At 41.8% G+C, this 21,169-nt stretch overlaps 1 protein-coding gene across 2 annotated transcripts in view; it reads right to left on the minus strand.

Annotated features, from left to right (window-relative positions):
* Positions 1 to 21,169, minus strand: part of FGFR2 (fibroblast growth factor receptor 2) — a 75,099-nt gene that overhangs the window by 2,193 nt on the left and 51,737 nt on the right. For both annotated transcript variants that reach the window (XM_048945103.1, XM_048945102.1), the window contains exons 10-17: positions 13,545 to 13,696; positions 10,513 to 10,634; positions 9,841 to 9,951; positions 8,901 to 9,091; positions 5,337 to 5,459; positions 4,041 to 4,111; positions 2,284 to 2,421; positions 1,339 to 1,444 (exon numbers count right to left, since the gene is read on the minus strand). In XM_048945103.1, the coding sequence (XP_048801060.1) occupies positions 1,339 to 1,444; positions 2,284 to 2,421; positions 4,041 to 4,111; positions 5,337 to 5,459; positions 8,901 to 9,091; positions 9,841 to 9,951; positions 10,513 to 10,634; positions 13,545 to 13,696 (1,014 nt within the window). The remainder of the gene's footprint in view (positions 1 to 1,338; positions 1,445 to 2,283; positions 2,422 to 4,040; positions 4,112 to 5,336; positions 5,460 to 8,900; positions 9,092 to 9,840; positions 9,952 to 10,512; positions 10,635 to 13,544; positions 13,697 to 21,169) is intronic.

A 21,169-nucleotide genomic window follows, 5' to 3' on the forward strand; every position in this document is an offset into this window, starting at 1 on the left:
TGAAATCATTTACATAACCCTAAAGGCCTTTTCAGGTTACCTTTGAGATCCTTCCAGGCCCATGAGCGCTACACAACTGGAAGGCAAGATGCTTAAACATACAAGAAGAGAAAGAAATATCCTCTTCCAGGCTTAGAATTACAGCCCAGAGTTTCCCTCTAGACTTTGCAAATGCAGATGCAATCCAAGCCACCAAGCACTCTGTGATGGCAGCCAGCCCGCCGCCAACCACCCTTGTGAAATCGTGTGTAAATGATGCACAAAAGGATTCAGTTAGTGTTGGATGGGGGGGAAACTGTAATGGTACACAGAGCTATGCTGCTGGCTTAGTTGGGAGCACATATTCCTGCCCCATTCTCAAACCATTCCTGAAGGTGCCATGTTTTGGAGAAGAGTAATTCAGATAAATTTATAGCTGCTACTGAAGCCAAAGAATCTTCTCAACTGGAAATGTAAACCTACTCTATTAGACAAATGGTGTCCGTAAAAAAAATAGCATATCTTGCTTAAGAAAAATAAATCTGAGAATTCTGAAAAATTAGAAAGTAATGGTGACACATATAACATGATCCAAGCCTTTTTTCTACATTTTCTCTCAAAGTTTCCACCAAAAGAATCAATATTTCCATTACTCATGATCTTCCTCTAAAGTACATGTGATAAGTAAGAACTGATTCCTGTGTGGATACACTAATCAGTGTGTTTCTTGCTAGAACTAATCATATTTCAGTCCTCTGAAAGAATGCTGTTCAAATGAAACCCTTTTGCATTCATATAGCCCAACCTGAAGCAGTGGTAGGCAGGACCTTTGGATAATTGGATGGCTGCTCATGTGCTCCCAGTGGGCCCTTCTTCCCTCCACTGAGAGCTACTTCAGTGAACCTAATTCACTCTCAGACACAATCTGAAACCTACTATTGACAATTTCTCCTTTTCTGACCTAGATATCATGGCTGGGAATCAAACTGAGCTGATAAATGAAAAACATCATGAACTCTCCTACACTCCTCTACACGAAACTCATGCTGAAATATAAACATTGCCTCTCAGTTTGCCATGTGTATTTTCTCAGTAACACTATGCTAAAAACATAAAAAAAATACGAAGGGAAATTAACAAAAACATTTTAAAAATGTGTTTGTTTTGTTACATAAACCAAGACATAATGACAAGAAACCGAGGATTTCATAGGATACATAGTTAAGCTGCTTCTAACTTCAGAGGATGGTGACAAACAGAATGAGAACTTGAATAGGATTTCATAACTGTATAATTTCCATCTGCTTCCTGAACCATTCATCCTGATTGGTAGCTTATGGAAGGAAACAATCTACCTACCTCATTAGTTGTGAGAATAAGGATCCGATCCAAGTCTTCTACCAACTGTTTAAAAGTTGGTCTTTGTGAAGGCACAGCCTGCCAGCAATCTCTCATCATCATATAGCTGTAAGAAATGCACATTTTCCTGGGTTAATTAAAATCACACATCCTTCTGATAAGCCTTTTCATACACAGCCAATATTCTTCATCATAAATAAAGCAGTGAGCACTCCAAAGCTTTATATGTGGACCAATGTTGTTGCCCAGACCATACAATGCTGTCACTTCCCTCAAAGGTTCATTTCTATTTCTGTATCTCTGCTTGCCCAGCATCTAAATTTCCTCTTTGTGGACCCGAGTCTGCATTCTTCTGTGGCATTTCAGCTGTATTAAATTACATGTGCTTAAACATTTTATCATGTAAGGGACTGCAGCCTTTGTGAAGAAATTAAAATGGGGATAAAAGCAAAAAACTATCAAGAGCAATACTGAAGCATCAGAAAAGGAAAGCACTCTTCCACTATCACTGGTAGATAATGCTGTGTTAATGCAAAAGTTCCCAAATACACTTTTTTGTGTACAAAACCAGCTGGGTGTAGCTTATACAGGATAAGAGCCTGTGTGTGGTATGGCTATGTGTGCCATTTATGAATTTTCATGTTTAATGGACCAAAACTGAGAAAATAAGGGTGTAAAAGCACTGACAAAGACTGGTCTACAGATGATCTCATCCATTTTCAAAGGGATCACAGCAGGGTGTGTAAAGTGTCCTCCACCAAACATTTCCTGGAGACCTTTCCATAGCGTTTCCATACACATCTATATGCACACACATCCACTACTTTAGAGCCAACAATTCTGCAAATGCTACATTCTGCTGGGGTAGCATTAACCATGTGATGGGCCCCTTCCAAGTTGGGATATTCTATGATTCCAATGCAGTTTGCAGCCCTCGGTCCTTACAGTTCATTGGTGCAGTTGGCAGGTTTATCCATTCGGTGCCCTTCTTTAAGCAGCTTAAAAAGTTCCTCCACTGGGATTCCTGGGTAGGGAGATCCTCCTAAGGTGAAGATCTCCCACATTAGCACACCAAACGACCATCTGCAAAACAAAGAGAAAGCCGCATTAGTAAAATTGCCTTACTGCTGTGAACAGATATGTTTTTGCAGTGGATGCACACCAGAGCCATTACAAAATAAAACCTGCATCTTCACAGTTTAGTTATTTACAGAACATCCACACCACTGAGCTGGCTTGCAAGTATATGGGGGGATATTTTGGAAGATAGAAAGGCTGTTCAGAACAAAAATAGTTTGCATCATTCTGCTCCTTTTAATATCTTTTTTTTTAATTATTATTTTTTTTGTAAGGAAATGAAGGAGGGAAAACTTCAGCCAGTTTTCCTGCCTGCTCCCCACTTCCAGAGCTGCCTCGCCACATCCCGCTGGCAGCCACAGGCCCACTGCCAGGCTGCTCTGCCAGGTGAGCAACAGCACAAAGCCTGCCCTGGCCCCGAGCTGCTCTGCAGTTCTGCTAGCTTTGCAGCAATGTATTTTAGTAAACTGTTTGCACAAACTTATAATAATATTATCCAAAGGCACCACGGGGCCAAAAAGCCTCCCAGTTCCAACACTGAAATGCCTGTGCTCTGTGCTTGTCGGGAGCTCACAATGACTTCCAGCTCTAAACCAGCCAAGCCATTTACTTCACATTCACTTAAATATTTTGTCAAGATGTTATTTTAAAGCAAAAGTTGGCTCCACCCTTAACCTGTGTATATAATTTCCTTCATAAATAACGTAAAGATGGCAGGAAAGGCCTCAGTAAATGCTTTTCTTACGGGGAGAACAACTTGGGGTGAGCATCCAAGTTAAAGGAGGAGGCACCTCTTATTTTCTCCACCCTGCTCCTTTCTATTTTAACTCTGCACTGTCATGCGTAAGCTTTTACACCTGTGCTGGGAAGCATCCAGCCTTTTAAGGCTAACATCTTCTCTTGGAGAAATAAAAAACATAAGATCTCCATCTGCACTGAGTAAAAAATACACATCTACTTCGAGCTCAATGCATGCGAGCGCTGAGGATCTTTACACAGGGAACTTTAATAGGAAGCAGAATTATGGGAGCTGTTGCATCAGCCAGCTACACCACGCACATTACAAGATCCTCAAGTGCCAGAGTCCAATGATTTCCTTCTGTATGTGAAACACTGCTGGGAAGCAACAATATCTCTAAAATCAGGGAAAACACCTCTGGTATATCCAGGCTATATTTTATTGTACACGACCACAGCACAAACTTTGACAAGGTTCTCTTTTTTTTTCATTCTTCTTCTTTCCTTCTTTCTTTTCACTGCTGTTTTTTTTTTAAACCTGAAGGAAGTGCAGAGTATGTGGAAAGCCAAGCACATTAGATAGACTCTTTGTAGCTGCACATCCGTAAATAAGTTCAAGGGGGGAAACTTCCGCACTGACAGAAGGAGGTTAGCATTTTCCACCTTTCATGTGCTTTGAAGCCAGGCAGATTAGTAACAGAGCGCTGGTTAGCAGTCTACCATAAAATCCTCACTTTCTAAGGGCAAGTCCTGTTCCATCTATTAATACGTGAAACAAACTGAAAACGCTTAAAGGGAAAGGACAGCAGGGAAATACATTTCAAAGTATCCCAAACTTTAAGGAAGGTGAACCAGTTTCCAGATTACACAGAGATAAAGTCACTTACACGTCGCTTTGGTGTGTGTAAACTCTGTCAAACAGAGCTTCTGGAGCCATCCACTTTACTGGAAGCCGTCCCTGTATATTTGGGGGGGAAGGAAAGAGAAATGAAAATGGAAGACATTGGCTGGATGATTTGAATACTGACTTTTGCTTCAAATAAATCTCAGAGATCAGTCCTATAATGCAAACACGTAGTTTATTTTGAAAACTTTCATTAAAAAAAATATTAATAAAATGGATGAAAGGAGGAAGGTTATTAAGAAAAAATAGATACGAACACTGAAGATAAAATTTAAAATGTGTAGGGCTCCAAAAAAAAATGCTGCTTGTAAGTACACGTAGGGTAAGCAAATCTAAGTGGAAAAAGATTATTTCACTACAGGTTTTTAAAGAGTAGAAATAAGAAACAAAAAAACTTCTTAAAATCGGGTCTGCTTGCACAGAGTTCATCACTGACAGGAATTTTGTTTTCCTTTCCCCAGAGCTTGCAGCCACAACTGCCTGTAGCTTTACACAAAAGCTCTGCTTTGCTCGAGCCAAGGAGTTGTACCAAATTTGATATGAAATGTGTTCAGATCCCCTCCAGTGCCAACAAATCCCCACCTGGCTGCTCTGCCTTTTGGAACTATGCAGAACTCTGATAATTACTGTTCAAATGCCATTCATCACTCAGTGCTTTATGTTTGTAAATGAGCCAGGCGGTGTGATTAATTAATATTTTGTATGAATCTATTTAGTATTAACAGAGTCTGAAGAACTGAAAGAATTCTGCAAAGTTCCCATCTTGATTCAGGACAGCTTTAATAGCAAAACAACAACAGGTACAGAAAATCCATTTTCTCAAGCTCGATCTAACTTCAATACTACAGTTATTTACATCCAAGCAAAGGCAAAATGCATAATCCTGTATTGTGGCACTACCTCACAAACAGGATTTTTATTATGGTTACTGCTATCACTGTTTATGCAGTGTTTTTTGAGATCTTAGTACTGGTTCAAAACGAGCTAGAATCAAGTTTCCATCTATTTCAAATGATTGCAGTCAAGGACACACAACATGGATAGTTATATTGTAGCAGTTATAATAAATCATAAAAAAATAGAGCCTATTTGTTTATCTTTTTAAGCTAAACGTCAGTGTAAGAGGGGGAAAGAATTGCTTATGTCCTTGATGTCTGTTTTCTGTCTGATTAAAAGCGAGTCTCCTGGACAAGAAGCCCGTTAAGATTATAACCATAGTTTTGAAGTGAAACATTGAAAGAAACACTTGCTTCCACAGATAAGAAAACCATCCACTTACATTAGTAGTCTTTTTATAATAATCTATATTGTTGATGTCTCTGGCTAAACCGAAGTCTGCTATTTTCATGACATTATTTTCAGTTACCAAAACATTTCTTGCAGCTAGGTCTCGGTGGATACACTGGAGAGAAAGACAAGACAAAAACACCCACTGAAATACACCATTGCAAAAAAATGGAATTATTTCTAACCATGCTTAAGCCTCCTTTAAAGACTTTAACCCGAATCCTTAGGTTGTAAAGCCACAGGTTTACTCCAAGTCCATGCAGTAAGACTGCTGTAGTTACCCTGTTGCAACCTATTTAGGTCCAGCCAGGTGCTTCCAGGTTGAACAGCTGCCCAAAAGTCCCTTTGAAAAGCCTCCCTTTGAAGCCTTGTATTTTGCCAAGGATGAGAACTCAAACATTCTAAGATGTTTGTGACCCACTCTTTGTGACACAAACCCCAGATACAGGTAACACCGCATTTTCATTGCAAATGTCTGTTAACGAGTGTCACTGTGTTGCTTCTCTTACATTAAGTTGGATCAACTGGACTAAAACCAGACTGTCCGGTACAGACTACAGACCTGACAGTCTTTAGTACAAAAGATCTTCTTAAGAGATGTATCTCTAGTAAATCATTTTTAGCCAGATGTCTAGGGTGTGTATGTTTACTTCAACCATGAGACTACAGCAATTTCACTTTGGAAAAAAAATAAAGGCAATTTGGGCTCGGCTGTTTGCTTTTCAAACAGCTCTGATACTGAAACCCCAACCAGTATTTCCTCAGACTTTTTCTTTCTTCACGCAGCATTATCCTGAAAACTTGGAGTTGATATTCCTGACACTGAAAGGAAGTTGTGGCAGCTCTGGATATTATTCCTACATTTAAGGAACATTTTTGGGGTTTATACAGAGTGGCAGTAGGGTCATGGTATTCAGTGTTGCATTTAGAGTCCTCCCAGGATATTCAACTACTTCTTAAGTCAAATAGTTGTGTTTCTTCTTCTTCTGCTCAATTTCAGTTTACTCTGTGTTGTCTACCTTATTTCAGCCTGTGCATGGACATGCTGGACAGAACCACTACAAAACAATTAGTAAGGGCCCACATCTTTTCTTGCATTATAATTTGTCCCAGCGGTTTTCTGAGATCTCTCATCCTGCACGTGCAAAATGAGTCTACGAAGTTTTTGCTCCTCACTGGGTCAACTATGGGGAGCTGCAAGGAAAAACTGCACCAGCAGTGCCTTCACGCAGATGAGACTAGACAAGAGTACACCTTCATAGTCAAATCAGGCTTCTAACTCAGCATCAGCAAGGCCACAGTAGCAGAAATAACATAGGCAGCCTTCCCACCCTGCCCTTGTCCTCGAACCCTACAAGAACCTGCTGTGATGAAACAGAACTCAAGGCACTTGCCCAAGTACACATCGCTAATGCCCACTGATAAGGCAAGGTGCCTTAATGAGTGTGGCATAAGACCTAAAGCAGATGTTTCTGCCATTCTAGAACAGCAAGCCAGTGGGCAGAACATTTCAAACAGCAGGCAGCACCTCCAGGAGAATCCAGCAAGTGAATAAAATCCCACTACCTTCTCTCAGGGCTTTTCTGCTCTCTCATACCCTGCAATTTTGCTGTTTCAAAGTGGTGCCATGACTCACAGCCATGTCTGCCAGGCTTCACAGCCAGCTCTCTGGCCCCAGTGATTTGCTGTCTCTTTGAAGTGACTGGGGCTACCCCCTGCAGCTCTTGTGCGATACTGGCACATCAGAGAGAGGACACATCAACAGAATTCTTAAAAGTATTTATCCAGCTTGGAACCAACGTACAATTGCTTGTAAGGCAAAAACTGGAATTGACACCTGAGTACCTTCTTTACTTATTAAAATCATATTCTATATATATTCCATGAAGTCTCTGTGAGCCATTTATTAGACTGAAATAACAAGAATACTGGCTCTCTCACAGCGCCTGCATGGTGAAAATACCATGAGAAGACTAGATCTCTTATTATTCTAGCTCAGTAAAAGGATCCCACAGGGGAAAAGAATTGGAGAAATACAAACAGAAATGGTGGGATGTCTGAAGAATGGGAATGTACAGTTTTTACTATGTGCTGACTTTGTTTTTCTTCTTCCCTGTGCCTCATGCAATGCTTTGCATTCAGTCAAGTTCAGCACAGCACTGATAAGTGTTTTTGCAAAGGAACTGGACCACAGAAGAAATGATGCTGCTGTGTACATCTGTGTGAGCGCACACTTTCTTGCAGTATCCTGCAGCAGCGTATCAGAGCTTTTCAAGATTTGCCAACCAAAAGATTTATTTTTTTCCTTTCACAATGGTCCTTCTTTTTCTTGGGCTGTGGCTCATTGCCAGGCAAATGTTTCATTAATCTTACAAAAGGGATATTCTAAGGTGCTTTACCTAATACAATACTCATGCTCACTCTATAGATTTCGTCCTACTGTCATGCGTGTCTCCCTGTCTACTCTACTGAACTAAGAATTACTATTTTCAAACAAAAGAATAAATGCAAAATTAGACTTCAATTCCTGCTCCCCTCCCCTCTCTCTACAATTGCAGAGAAGCAATAAAATCCCGTAACTCCATACAATAGGACTGGAGGTTCAAACTCAGCTCTAAACTTTGGTTAAAACCAGCTCCATAGTTGGGAGTGGTCTGAACTGGAAATTGGTATAAATCCCACTAAGCACTCCATGCTTTCCTGGGGGTACTTAGCATCAGTATCTGGTGCTCTGGTTTAGACACTGGGTCCAAACAGTGCCCAGAATACCCATGATTGCCTTCATATTAAGGCACAACATGTTTACAGAGTCCACTATACAGGGCTAGTTAAGGTTCCATAACTGTAATTTAACTGAGGTACAACCTGAGAAAATCTGTCCAAAGAAAAGCTGAAGAAATAAGAGTCTAGAGACATCCCATGATGCATAACTAATTTCAACAAGCTTGTTGGTCTACCAAAGGCAAGTTTCAAGCACAGTACTTAATTTACAATGACTAGTGAACTCCATTTACCTTTAACTCTTTTGTTCACAATTTCTGCCCTTGTGATGTTCTCCACACTACCCTTTCAGTAACTGAATTCATTTATTTTACATCACTGTCACAGAATCATTAAGGTTGGAAATGACCTCTAAGATCATTTAGTTCAACCATCCATCTACCACCAATAGTGTCCACTAAACCATATCCCTAAGTGCATCTACTCTTTCCATAAACACCTACAGGGACAGTGACTCCATCACTTTCCTGCGCAACCTGTTCCAATGCCTAACCACTCCTTCTGAGAAGAAATTCTCCCTAATATCCAATATCTGAACCAATTTTGGTAAGACTGACTAGAAACAGAAGGCAAACGATGACTTGCTGTCTCGTGGGTGAAATAATGAGACTTGTATAATCACGTGATCACCTGTGCTTACTCAAAGTACAGATAGGTGTGCAGAAAATTCATTCTCCCAGCTCATTATTGACCATAAATAACACAAGAACCAAACTTAACCTACAACCAAATATGTACCAAACGCTTTGTGTTGCATTTGCTGAGTTCTACCTACTTTTTGTGAAGCCAAGTACTCCATGCCTCTTGCCAACTGGTACGTGCAAGATACCAAGTCCTTGAATGTCATCTGTTCCTCTGGGACCCTGTTAATATCAAAGGAGTACTCCATCCCAGGAGGCCGGCGTGCTCGCAGATACTCACGCAGGTTTCCTTTGGAAGCATATTCTACAATCACATACAGTGGACCTTGGGATAAACAGAAGTGTGTCAAAACTGGAGTAAAGTCAAAAGGTAAAATGATTTTCTGTAGAGAACCTTCGGGTGCTCTACAATAAACAAACTGGATTAATAAATGTTTAACTGTGAATCCACTAAGCACAACTTGAACAAAAAGGAGGACTGGGCTTCTCTAAGTGGCTGGCCAAGGCTGCTTTAGAAGGATAGTGGCAGAGCTGCATTAGCAACTGAAAGTACCTAAATCCTATTCCTTCCAGACCATGCCATGTACTGAAACACAGACATTTTCAGACCCAAAATGTCACAAGATCTAAAGAAATGCTTTTGCTGTGTTTGATAGATTTTCTAATTTCCAGAATTTGTATGTCTTTCTGCGTAACTTTTAATATATAATTATCTTTAAAAAAACATTGTTGTCTTTAAATAATAAAGCTGCTCATTTCAAATTCAAAGGGCACAAATTTTGCTAAAACAAGACTGACCATTCAGAATGACAGATGTGAGTAAAGTCACTATAAAATGTCATTTTTCCTTATGGCTAGGGATTCGATTTTTCACATGATATAGTGCCCTTTCTCATATTAAAGCTGCAAATATAATGAGACACAGGAGTTAAAATATTGCTGCTAAGCTAAGGAAATATCTAGAAATCCCATCACAGCATGACAGTTTCCTTAAAAACTCTTGAAAAACGATGATTAATGAGAGTTCTGGAGACCCGTGTGAAAGTCCTGGCTTAGTTTCTTTTCTCTACTCACCATCCTGGGTACAGGCTCCAAGAAGATTGATGATATTTTTATGTTTCCCAATCATCTTCATCATCTCCATCTCTGACACCAGGTCGGATAGATCCTTTTCTGTAGCATCATCTGCACAAGACACAAGTTCAGTTCCTACTTTCTGCTGTGCCAGCTTGAGCATCTCTATGACTCACCAGCATGTGGTTTGAAATGTAGAACATGGGGTTGGTTTTCTCGCATACGCTGCACATTGTGCACTGTGCAAAGCCATGTGTTATGTCCTAATAAAGATTAGTCTCAGCCTCTTTGACAGACTGACTGCTTCTTCAATCATACGTTAACCAATACAAAGCATTAAAATCCTGTCCTTAACTATCAGCCTTTAAAAACCATGTCTTTCCTAAAAGTTGACTTCATAATAAAATTCAAAACGAACAGTCACTAACCACCTGGGCTAGGATCTGCATGCAGACAGCTGCTGCTATGAACTCGCACAACACCAACACGTCCAAATACTTGTGGCTGAAGATAAACAGGCTGTCAAGAGCCCAGATTTACACCACAAACCACCGAAGGCTGAGGTCAGCTATGTGCACTCTGACCCCCCCACAACGACAGAGCTCAGACACTGCAAGGGAAACTTTTCATGGCTGAAAGCAGGCTGAAACCTTGTTCAGCCCATCTTCTTACCTTTCAGCATCTTCACTGCCACAGTCACTGCTTCTTTGGGCCGGTCTTTGTCAATCCCCACCGCTTCGGCCATCACCACTTGCCCAAAGCAACCTTCCCCCAGGGGTTTACCCAGCGTCAGCCTGGAGGTGTTAAACAGGGGATTAACACACAGCATCTGGGGCAGGGGCACAGCCAGCACAATTCCAGAACTAAATATAAAAGGCTTTCAACAACTTACTGCAGCACTAAGCAATTATCATATGGAACTAATGAAATGCACGGCATGTGTTGGTTTTCATGCACACCACGGTTTGTTTTCTCAGTGACACCATAGTGAACATCTAATACCAGCAGATCAGTTGCTAAACCCAGCTTTTAAGCTGCCCTTCTGCCTCTAACAGGAGAGGCTGCATTGCATGGTGCATGGGCTGAACTTGCAGAGCATCTGGGTGCAACTGAAGTTCAGAGTGCAGGAATGAAAGGCACAGTCTGGCTTCTTGTGGTGGTTGGTGTGGCACGTCTTCTGCTTCTTCATGCAGACTGTGAGGAGATGGAAGAAAGGGTTCTTTGTGCACGTCATCATTTGTTCAACCTCAGGCAGCTGATGCCTTGTGTAGTTAAGGGTGGTATCAAAACCACGTGGGTGTTTTCAGGATCACTAACCCTGAGATATACCAGCATAGAGAGGGAGCAGTCAAACATACAGTCAGCCTAACTTTTGCTCAGAATTCCTATTTTTTGCTTTCTGCCTGTGGATGTGGGTCATGAATGTTTGCCTAATGATCTCTTGCACCTAAGGGATCAGCCAGGACAGAGAACAGCGCAGCAGAGGCTGTGCTTGAGCTCAGCTGTGGGTGGTTATCAGCCCCGTTATCACCCCTGTCCTCCTCCCTGCAGCTGAGGAAGCAGCCAGACAGCCGTCTTCTTGCAAGGAAAGGGGCGGGAGGACAAAGATATGGGGGAACCAGGGGGATGCTCGTGTGCCTTGAGCCACTGCCAGCTCTGCTCTGCAGTTCCACTGCCCCAGGGCCTCGATTCCCCAGCCACACGACCAGCAACAAAAGGCAGCACCTTCTTCAGGACAAAGCACTTGGCAGGGCTTGGTGCACCCTGCACGCCGCTCTCTCCACAACCTCCTGTCCACAGCAAGATCACTCTTCTTACATCTTCACACATTCCCCCAGTGCTTTGATCCTTTGAAGGGGTGAGACGGGACCAGCCACAGGCTGGTTTTTGGCTACAGGCTTGCTGCTGCCACAGATGTCATGAATGAGGACAGCAAAAGATGCCTCTCTTCCTGCAGCATCCATGCTGAGCTCAGAGTGGGAAGCAGAGACTGAGGAAACTGAAGCTCCATTCACATCACAGCAGCAGTGTAAAGAACCCTGTGAGAAGAGCCATCGCTATCTGGATCAGCTGCATATGCCACTCTGTAATGGATGCTAAACCAGCTCAGCTGTAATAGGCACAGAGGCTTCCATCTCAACTTGAGGTGGATAAAAAAATAAAATACAACAAACTTCAAAGCCTCTGAGCCAAATCTTTTGGGTTCCAGCACAGAGCTCATGGGCCAGATTCTGTCTTCTTTACCCACAGATAATGCTGTTGAACTGCAGAGCAACGCTGCAGCAGATGTCATGAAGGATGTTTGATGAACTTGTAGTAGTCAGCATTATCCAATGCGTTGGCCAGCTTTTGGCAAACATTTTCATAACCAAGCTGCTATAGTTGTGGCTTTCCATGGCCACAAGCAGGACTCACAGATATAATGTAGGTAAAGCTGGTTGTGAAAATCATGGCCTTATATTTTCCCACACTGCCATGCACCAACAGAAGGCTCTTAGACTGGGGCAAGTGGCTTGCAAACCCCACTTGCTTATCTGCTCAGGCATAAAGGAGAGGTGAAGGGCACTTTCTCCCCAGAGCAATCCGTGGACACTGTGTCAAGTACAATCTTAGCCGTGGTGAGAACTCCTCAATCTGTTTTGGATTGGTTTCTAAAGCAAACGCTGGCTTAAAAAGGTGCAAAGACTGAAGGGCAGCAAATGCTATGCTGAGGTCATCCTGCACTTTATCCAGAACTGAATTTGAATTTAGGATCTTGGCAGAGAACAAACATTTGCATTGGAAACTGATTAATTTATGTGCTATTGCCCTGCTAGGACTAATGTAACAAACCCCTCATTGTGTGCCTGCTGCCCCCCAACTTAATAAACTGCCTCTAAATAGCTTCCTTTCATTGGAAATCCGCTCCACCTACACTTGTGCTGAATGCCAGTTTTAAATGTTTAGCACACTAAAATTTTCCGCATTTAGTGTATCCCCCAAGGGTATGGAGTATGTATACAGGCCCCCCTGTTGACTAGAATACTGCAGGTGGCAATTACTGTGTTTTCCACTAGTTTTCAGCTGCATAATTAAAAGTAATTTCCAGAACAGTTGTCAGAAGGTTCAAAATTGCAGCTCTACTATCCAAAAGGCATAGCACTGAACTTTCAAAGAACACTAGGGCAGAAGATGTCAGTTTCTCAAAGCCTCCTGAAAACTTCTTAAAGTTAGTATCAACTTCAGTATAACATCATGGCCCTCACCTGTGTTAATACCATCTCTTTTACATGTCCATTTCACGTTAAGAAATGTGGTTATGCCTCTGCTCATTCAGCAGCTCATTTTGTTTGTCTAACACCATTTTCTAGACTTTCCCATCTCCTGTTTTATACCGTATCACATCTTTAATAAACATTGATCAATTATGCACTAAACTACTGAGAAATATGGTTTAGCACACAGAGGTATTGCTTGGGCTTCTCTCAACTGCTCGTTTGCAGTGAAAACAAACCCAAACAACATGCAGAGAAAATTCCATTTCTATTGAAAAATTAAAACGCAGAAAATTGAATACATCTTGATCTTCAGGGAAGGTTCAAGTAATCGAGACTTTCTTTTAACAAAAGCAACCATGATACACATTCAGCAAGAGGCTTCCTCTCATACCATGTCATGTTTTACGGATGCACGTTAGGTGGTGGTAAGGAAAAAGGGCTACTTACTTATCTCTTGGAAACTCCCATTTTGGGTCCTCTGGTAGTTCATATTCCGAGACCCCTGCCAGCATTGGGGCATCAGCAGTGGAGGAGAGGCGAGTAGTTATCCTCACCAGAGGCGTGTTGGAGTTCATGGAGGAGCTCGAGTCAGCCGACACCTGTTATTGCAATGCAAGATGCAAAAAACAGAAAGGCAGAGATGTAATCTTGGCCCAATATCTGAAAAGCAGTGACATATAAGAACCAAGCCAGCTAAGAACAGTGGTGCTAGGGTGAAGAGTGGCTGAATCTGAACTCATGTGTAAAGCACTATCCTACATTAATCCTCACACGTTAGCACAGCACTGACTCCAATTGCTGCCCCAAATATAGGTCTGTCTCAGAGTTTCAAACCCACAGATGCAGAGTTCTAAAAGCATTCATTCAGAAGGGAATTTGTATAAATATTTCTCCCAATTTACTGGATTATTATTTTTTTTTAATCAAGTGAGTATTTAAATCACCAACCTTAGGTATCTAGGTGGCAGCCTATACCGTGAGCAGAAATTACCAATCAGTATCTTCCATTCACTTCTTGTTTCCCTTGTCACCACTTGTTTTCTGAGATCAGTACACAATCTAGTATTTCTAGGTGTTGCTATTAAACCAAAATTTTCATTTTTTAATTGGCAAATGGCATTTTCAAAAATGTTCCCCTATTTAATCCACTAGCATCAATGACCAAGGTCACAGGCATGTGTAAGAAATGTAGGCTCCTCTCGTATGTTTCCTAAATGTTGAATATTGAAACTATCAAAAAGCTATCACAATGGTAAGGGGGTACTTAAGAATTTTAGTTCATTTAAAACTGAAGTAAAGATTCCGCAGCCAAGGCAGAAAAGAATTCGTTAAAAAACAAAACATTTCACGTCCAATGCTTCAAAATACAATTCACTTTGGAATTCATCATTGGCCTCAAAAAAGCCCACATTTTTCTCAGAGCACCACTTAATTGTAAAGTACTCTAAAAATGGAGGCACCAGCTGCTCCATCCACGTAACAAAAATTGTGTTGGTGAAAATGGCACATCTTCCATAAGGTGCATCTTCCCTTACACCAGCAAACAACCCGCTGTCTTAAAAATGGCAGAAATACATCCAAAATTGCTTGCATAACCGCTCTGTCCTCTCCTTGAAACATGAATCCTCCACCTCTCTTCAGGCCAAGCCCAAAGCTGGCAACCATGGCGAAGACTGTGTTGCAATGCCATCTCTGGCACCCATCCTCACATCAGGTGGTAGAAGACACATCTTGGGCAGCATCATCGGTGGCAGCTCAGAGCTACAACCATCGCTCTTGGCCTTTCTCCTTATCATCTGGAATCAACTCTAGCACCAGGTTTGCTTATGTAAAACGTCACTGGGCCACAGTTTTGTGCCAGAGGTCTTATAGCTAGATAAAAAAGCTCTTATAAGCAAACAGATCCTGTCAGCGATACACAGTGATACGAACACAAAATCCTCTTGTTTCAATGACACCTGATAAGTGCTCAATTATATTAAGTCCAACTAACAATTACAGTCACTGCCCACTGAATGACTCAAGCTCCTTAGAGCACAGCTGAAAGGCTTCTGTGACCATGACACACTCTTGCACAACGTATTTTGACAAGACAAGGTTAAAGCTCTCAAATTTCTCATGATGACCTTGTTACATTTTTTGGTTTAGATGCCTTTTTGCAGGTAGGCAACTTCAAGACCATCCCATCAAACAGGTTTGGGCTCTTGACAAGTTTTTGTCACAGATCAAACACTAAGCCTGGAAAAGGGTTTCATAAGGAAGAAAGCATTAAGGGCTGCTTTCAAAAGATTAACTTTGGTAACTGGTTTTGAAGCTGACTGATAGAACCTTCCATGAGATCAGAAACTCCAGCTTCTACTCCTGAGATACGCCCAGGAACAAGAAGTACAGCTGCACAAATAAAGCTGCCATTCAGCCAGGGAAGGTGGACCTCCTCCCCCCATCCATCCCACCAACGTTAGCCTTAGTATTTATTCTCAGCAAATAAAAGTACCTGGCACATTCCTCTACAATAATAAATACAGTGACCACTTGGGATCCAAACAGAAAACTGCTATTAATGTGGACTGCGGAGCTGTAAATAAATCAGTAAATGAATACTGAACAGTGCCCTTGGAGAGGGATGCTGCCATGCCCAGCCCACAGCAGGAACCTGCTGAAGCTGAACTGCTCATTCAGATCTGCATGGCAAGTCAGCCGGAGAACCAGCACCAGAAATAGACTCCTACTTATTTTCTTGATTTCACTACAGTTTAAAAGTGATGCTCCACGGAATGAATCAGCTCAGCACTAAGAAATGTGCGAATCTCCATCAACAGCAGGTCTTCACCTGCACTTCAGTTTTCTCCCATTTCGTTCATCTTTTCATCTCTCTCACTGGAAACCTACTACTAAATTCCCTATGACCACTTCCCTCCATACTTTCAAAATCCACCCCCTGTTCTCCGGCCATTCTACCATTATATTTATTCAAGTCCTGACATTTATATATATCCAACATCTTTCCATGGGACAACATAAAGGCAAATTTAGATGGTGCCCTTGTGCATCAGAAATTGGCCAAAAATGCTCCAGGGTCATTTTCCTCATAATAGAGTATTTTTTACTGACACTGTTTAGATCTCTGCAAAAGCTCCGTCTTTTCTCTAACTCTAAAACTCACAATTCAGCAGCCTTACAGTAGTAAAAACTGGGAAATGTAAACTTGCAATAAACTGAAATACCCTGGTGAGACATTTCAAACACAGACATTAAATAATAACAATAATACTATAGAAAAATAGATGAATGACAGTCGATTTCCCATTCAACAAAGCTGAACATGTTTACTTTGCACAATAAATAAAAGATTGACTGGAGATGCTGTAGATAAACAAAGTACACTCACTTGGAATGATGAGAAATCCAGAGGAACCCTTCAAGTGTTTGGGAGAAAAATGGACTGCACTCCCAGGGAACGTCCTTCTGATTGACTGGGCTGGAGCACACCAAGAATTATAGGAGCTGAAGGGCTATAAAAGCCTGCTCCAGAAAAAGCTCAGCCAACCTAGGCTTCAGTTAAAAGAGATTTTCTGTTTTAAAACAGTCTTTTCCCTTTTACACAATAGTAAGTAATTAACCTTCGAACACATCTCTTAGCATCTCACTGCTTCAGAGTGCACTATAAAACAATGAGGAAAGTCTTACATACTCGAAGCTCAGTAGGCATGGTCAATTTTAGTCTACGTGGGTATGCTTAAGTAAGAGGATGCAGGAAGCCTTTTTCCAGCCTGCTGCTTCCCCCGTTCACACAGGTTAGAGAACCACTGGTGTTCCTGCCACGATCCACACACCTCAGGGTGCAGAGCTGCTTTCTCCTTAGTTCCATGTACTCTTTTTGCTTTCAGTTATGCAACAATTCAAAGCAACAAAGGGGTATCATAGGCCATGTTCAGTTTTCCCAACAAGCTTGCAATTATATTTGGGTACAGACCCAAAGCCACATCTGGGTCCACTGGGTGCTGCAAAGCAGAAGGCAGACATCTGTCCAAAATGCTCAACCTTCTTGGCCAACCACCCAGCCCACAAAGAGGTGTTTCTCTCTTAGCACATCGCTGGTCAGGAGGAATGAAGCAAGGGGCACTTGATAGAGGTGAATGAGACATCTCCAATGCCTACTCACCACATTTATAGTGCCTGTTTTAAGTGGTTACGTTACCCTGAAGAGTTATTTGGGTGCTTGATTAAAGAAAGGAAGGCAGAAGTCCACTCGACTCAAGCAGAACACTGGAAGGACTACTGTGCTATATGTTAATCTCAAGAGGAAGGCAGTCCTCCACCATAACATGTTTCCTGTGTGCCTTCTGCTCTTAGGAGGACAGAACCAAGCAGAATATCAGCCTCAGACACATCTCAAATCCCATTCCTGCACTTCAGAAGGAGAAAAGCCCACTGTCTCCAAACCTCGTACTTAGCATTATTATATCCCCATTTTAACTAAATATTTGTCTCTCAGCCAACATGCTGCATTTAATCAGCTTTGAGATAAATACTTCACAAGCATTTTTAAGCAGAGCAGCATTTAAAACTTAAATGAATCTTCAGATGCTATGTGGAAAAATCAGCTGCAGAGCAGTGTGTAATTGTCTGTAATTGATTATGAAGGGTGTTTTCCTCCACTGATGATTTATGCTATATCCTGAAGCCTGTATCTGTCAGCTCTGGCACTCACACTGTGAGATTTTAGCAGCCATGCAGAGACTTCCTATAATCGTCAGTCTTTTTTGAAGGCTCTGCTGTAGAAGTTAATTTGAAGTCATCTGCATACACGTATATAATTGGTAAGTAGTGCAGTTAAAACTAGTCCATCTGAGTGCCTGGATCTAGCAAAATAAGGTAAATTTGCTACAGGCGCCTGAGGATTCCTAAGGTAAGCACTGGCATAGCACAACTCCTTCAGGAACAGATTTCAAAACACACAGCAACAAACTAACAAAGGATACAAGTAGGCAATAGTTTCCATATAGAGAAACCAAAGGATAAAGCAAGAAACTAAAGAATGTAAGGCAGTAAATTCCTTGGAACGTATCTTACTACAAGTTACGTATCTATCTTTGCATTTCAGAGTCCATTCCATGAAGTGAATTAAACTTCCACAGCTCAATCTTACATGCAATACTGTGTTACTTTACTTGATCCAGATTTCTCTTTGGCTCCAGCTGCCAACATCATTTTGAACACAGCCATTTTGCCTGGTGAGCTGAAGTCTTGCTCTCGATCAGCCTTTGCTCATCACAAATGTATGCACCATACCTTTATACAGGATTAGAACCACCAACCCCTGCACGTGTAAATTAACATTAACGTAATTAAGATACAGTAAAAAAAATCGTTCTTCCTCCTAAGGCACGCACACACACAAGCACAAAACTGAGAGGTCCAAAAGCTTTACAAAATAACTGCACCTCCTACCAATGCCTGCACTTTGCCCATCAGTTCAGGGAATCTATCAGCTGCAGCCTCTGCTGCAGATTGGTGTGTGAGCTCAGTCCTGCAGTGCTTCTTCCCACTGCCTGGTGAGCTGGCACTCCCAAGCAAACACGGCCAATACCAGTGGAGCACTGCAGCTCTCTGCAACTGCTTGCTACGTTTCCCTGTGAGCAGTTTCTATCTTGAAAAGCAAGAACCAGAGCTGAGTGAGGGGTAGGACTGCAGGGGGAGGGAACCGATAATTCCCAACTTCATCATGATCCTTCCTATGAATGTGAAGAGAATCGTGTTTTGGCAGGAAAAGAATGCCTGCATGTAAGAAGTGATAAAATCCCATAGTAGCTCAGACTAAATAGCCAATGTATGAGAATCCAGGCCTGCAAATCAAACCACATGTTAGCAAGCAAGACTCCTAAACGAGATGGCATCACAGCCAAGCAAATGCCTCCTCTTGAACCAGTATTCTTTTCATACCCACATCCTTGGGGAGCCTGACCTCACAGCAGAGAGCTTCCAAGACAATATCATGAATTCCCCAAACCATGGCCTCATTTCCCTGGAATCCCACCAAATCATCCAGTGGCCAGGCTCTCTGCTGCGCTCACACCACCTACCTGTCACAAGCACTTCCCCCTGCTCACTCACACTTATCCTCTCAGCTTTTTGGCCATTCCTCTGTCCCTCTCCTGCAGAGCACAGCACACAGACAAATGAAAGCCTGCTGCACCCATGTCTGAGGAATATTCATGGCAGACAAGCAAGCCACCAGGGACTGCTCCCCTTATCCTGCTCCCTTAACCTGATACAATTAGTGAGCTGATCAGTGAAACCATCAGAACAAAGATGCAGATTTCTTCTCAACATTTACAGTAGCTCTTTTCCTCTGTGAAGATGTGCTTGCAGAAGAGCCCTTGAATGAGAAGATCCTCTTAGTGAGGGAGTAATCCGGAGAATTGAGAGCGGAGGAATTTCTGCAGAGGGTTTGCTTAGGGGTTCCCACTTTCAAACGAACTGTTCTTCAAATATATTCTCCCACTTTTAAAAGCAAAATGCCATTTTTTGCTATGGCTGAGGAAAAGCAAGTGAAATGACAGACTTGACAAGCATGTTTTATGACAAGGATGTTGTCCTCTGTGAGAACAATAGCTTTGGAGAAGTTCCATATTGCATCATTTAATGATAAACAGCAAAGCTGAGGGCAGTGATTGGCACCGGTGTCACACAGTGAAATAACACTCTCCCATCGAGGAACCATTTGCAACTGACACAACTGAGCTCACACCAAACCTCAAGCAGTTTTTATGCCATCCATTCATCTCTGGGTTATTATGATACTCTTATATTCAAGCAGAAGTCTAATAAATGTCTTTTCTCTAAGCAGCTGATATTTATCATTCTCTGCCTAGTTAAGTGTACAGCTTCTGAAAAGCCCTCATTATCCACAAAACTACACTGAGTTTTAGCTACAGAGGCATAAATTGAGCATAAATTGAGGCTTCTCATCTCTCTGGGATATACTCACAGGCCAACGTACCTCTCTTCTCTGGTGATTTTCAAGCAAATGACTAAAACTTTTTTTTTTTTTTTTTTTTTTTTTTTTTTTTTTAAAGTGGCAAAGCCAGCCAGAGAAAATAAGAATGATCATTTTTGCTTATAAAACAAACCAAATATTTTTCAGATTGGATAACAGTCACGTCCCTCACACCAAGACTTTGTTAGACACCGCAACATAAGGGACAATCTTCAACACTTTAACATAGGGATTTCACTGCCATGTTTCTAGCCGTGCATTTGAAATCCCAAGTCCAAGATCCCCCAAGTGTGCATCCAAACTATCAAACACCTACAGTGAGGAGGGAAGGGATATTGTTATGATAGTGAAAACATCCCAGGTTGGCTGCAAGAACCACATGCAGAAATTCAACCCAACCCATGAGGTTGCAGATGGACCTGAACTAAACCCTCAGATCCACGCTGCCCTGGCCAGACCTGGATCCAAAGTCTTTAGGAGGCCATACTTTGTAGAATAGAGGCTGTTCAGGCAGGTGATGGCCTATGACAAAGCCAAAGGCATGTTACCTGCTCAGCTGGGTTGCTGCTCACGGTGTTGCCCTCTCCAGCAATGCTCACCGCCAGCAACAAGCAATTGCAAATTATGCTTTGTGCAATTGTGTTGTGTGCATTTCACATCTGACTTTCACTTTTGTTTCTCACTCAGAAACATCAGCAGCTTAATCAGCTGCCTGAGATCTGATTTAATATTGCCCCTGTTTTTACTTTATTGCAGCTTTTCCATTTTGAGGTGTTCCCTGGGTGCTTGGCTATGAAATTTCCTCCTCTTCCTGAAAAATACCTCTCTGTATCTGATACCTAGTTACTACAATAGAAGTCACCTTAGAAACATCATAAATACACAATTAAACAGGATTCTGTTCCAAAGTCAGCAAAAAATTTTCCATTGACTTCAACAAGCTGTGGGGTCAGGCCCCAAATTACTTGCAATACATTTTTTTTCCATCTATAGGACTGCTAATACAGAATATATTCCATCTTTCACATTTTGCTCCAACATCCCTGACTTTCTTGCCTTTGAGATTGCTGCA

The sequence above is a fragment of the Lagopus muta genome, chromosome 5 (assembly GCF_023343835.1).
Source record: "Lagopus muta isolate bLagMut1 chromosome 5, bLagMut1 primary, whole genome shotgun sequence".
In the NCBI taxonomy this organism is placed as follows: Eukaryota; Metazoa; Chordata; class Aves; order Galliformes; family Phasianidae; genus Lagopus; species Lagopus muta.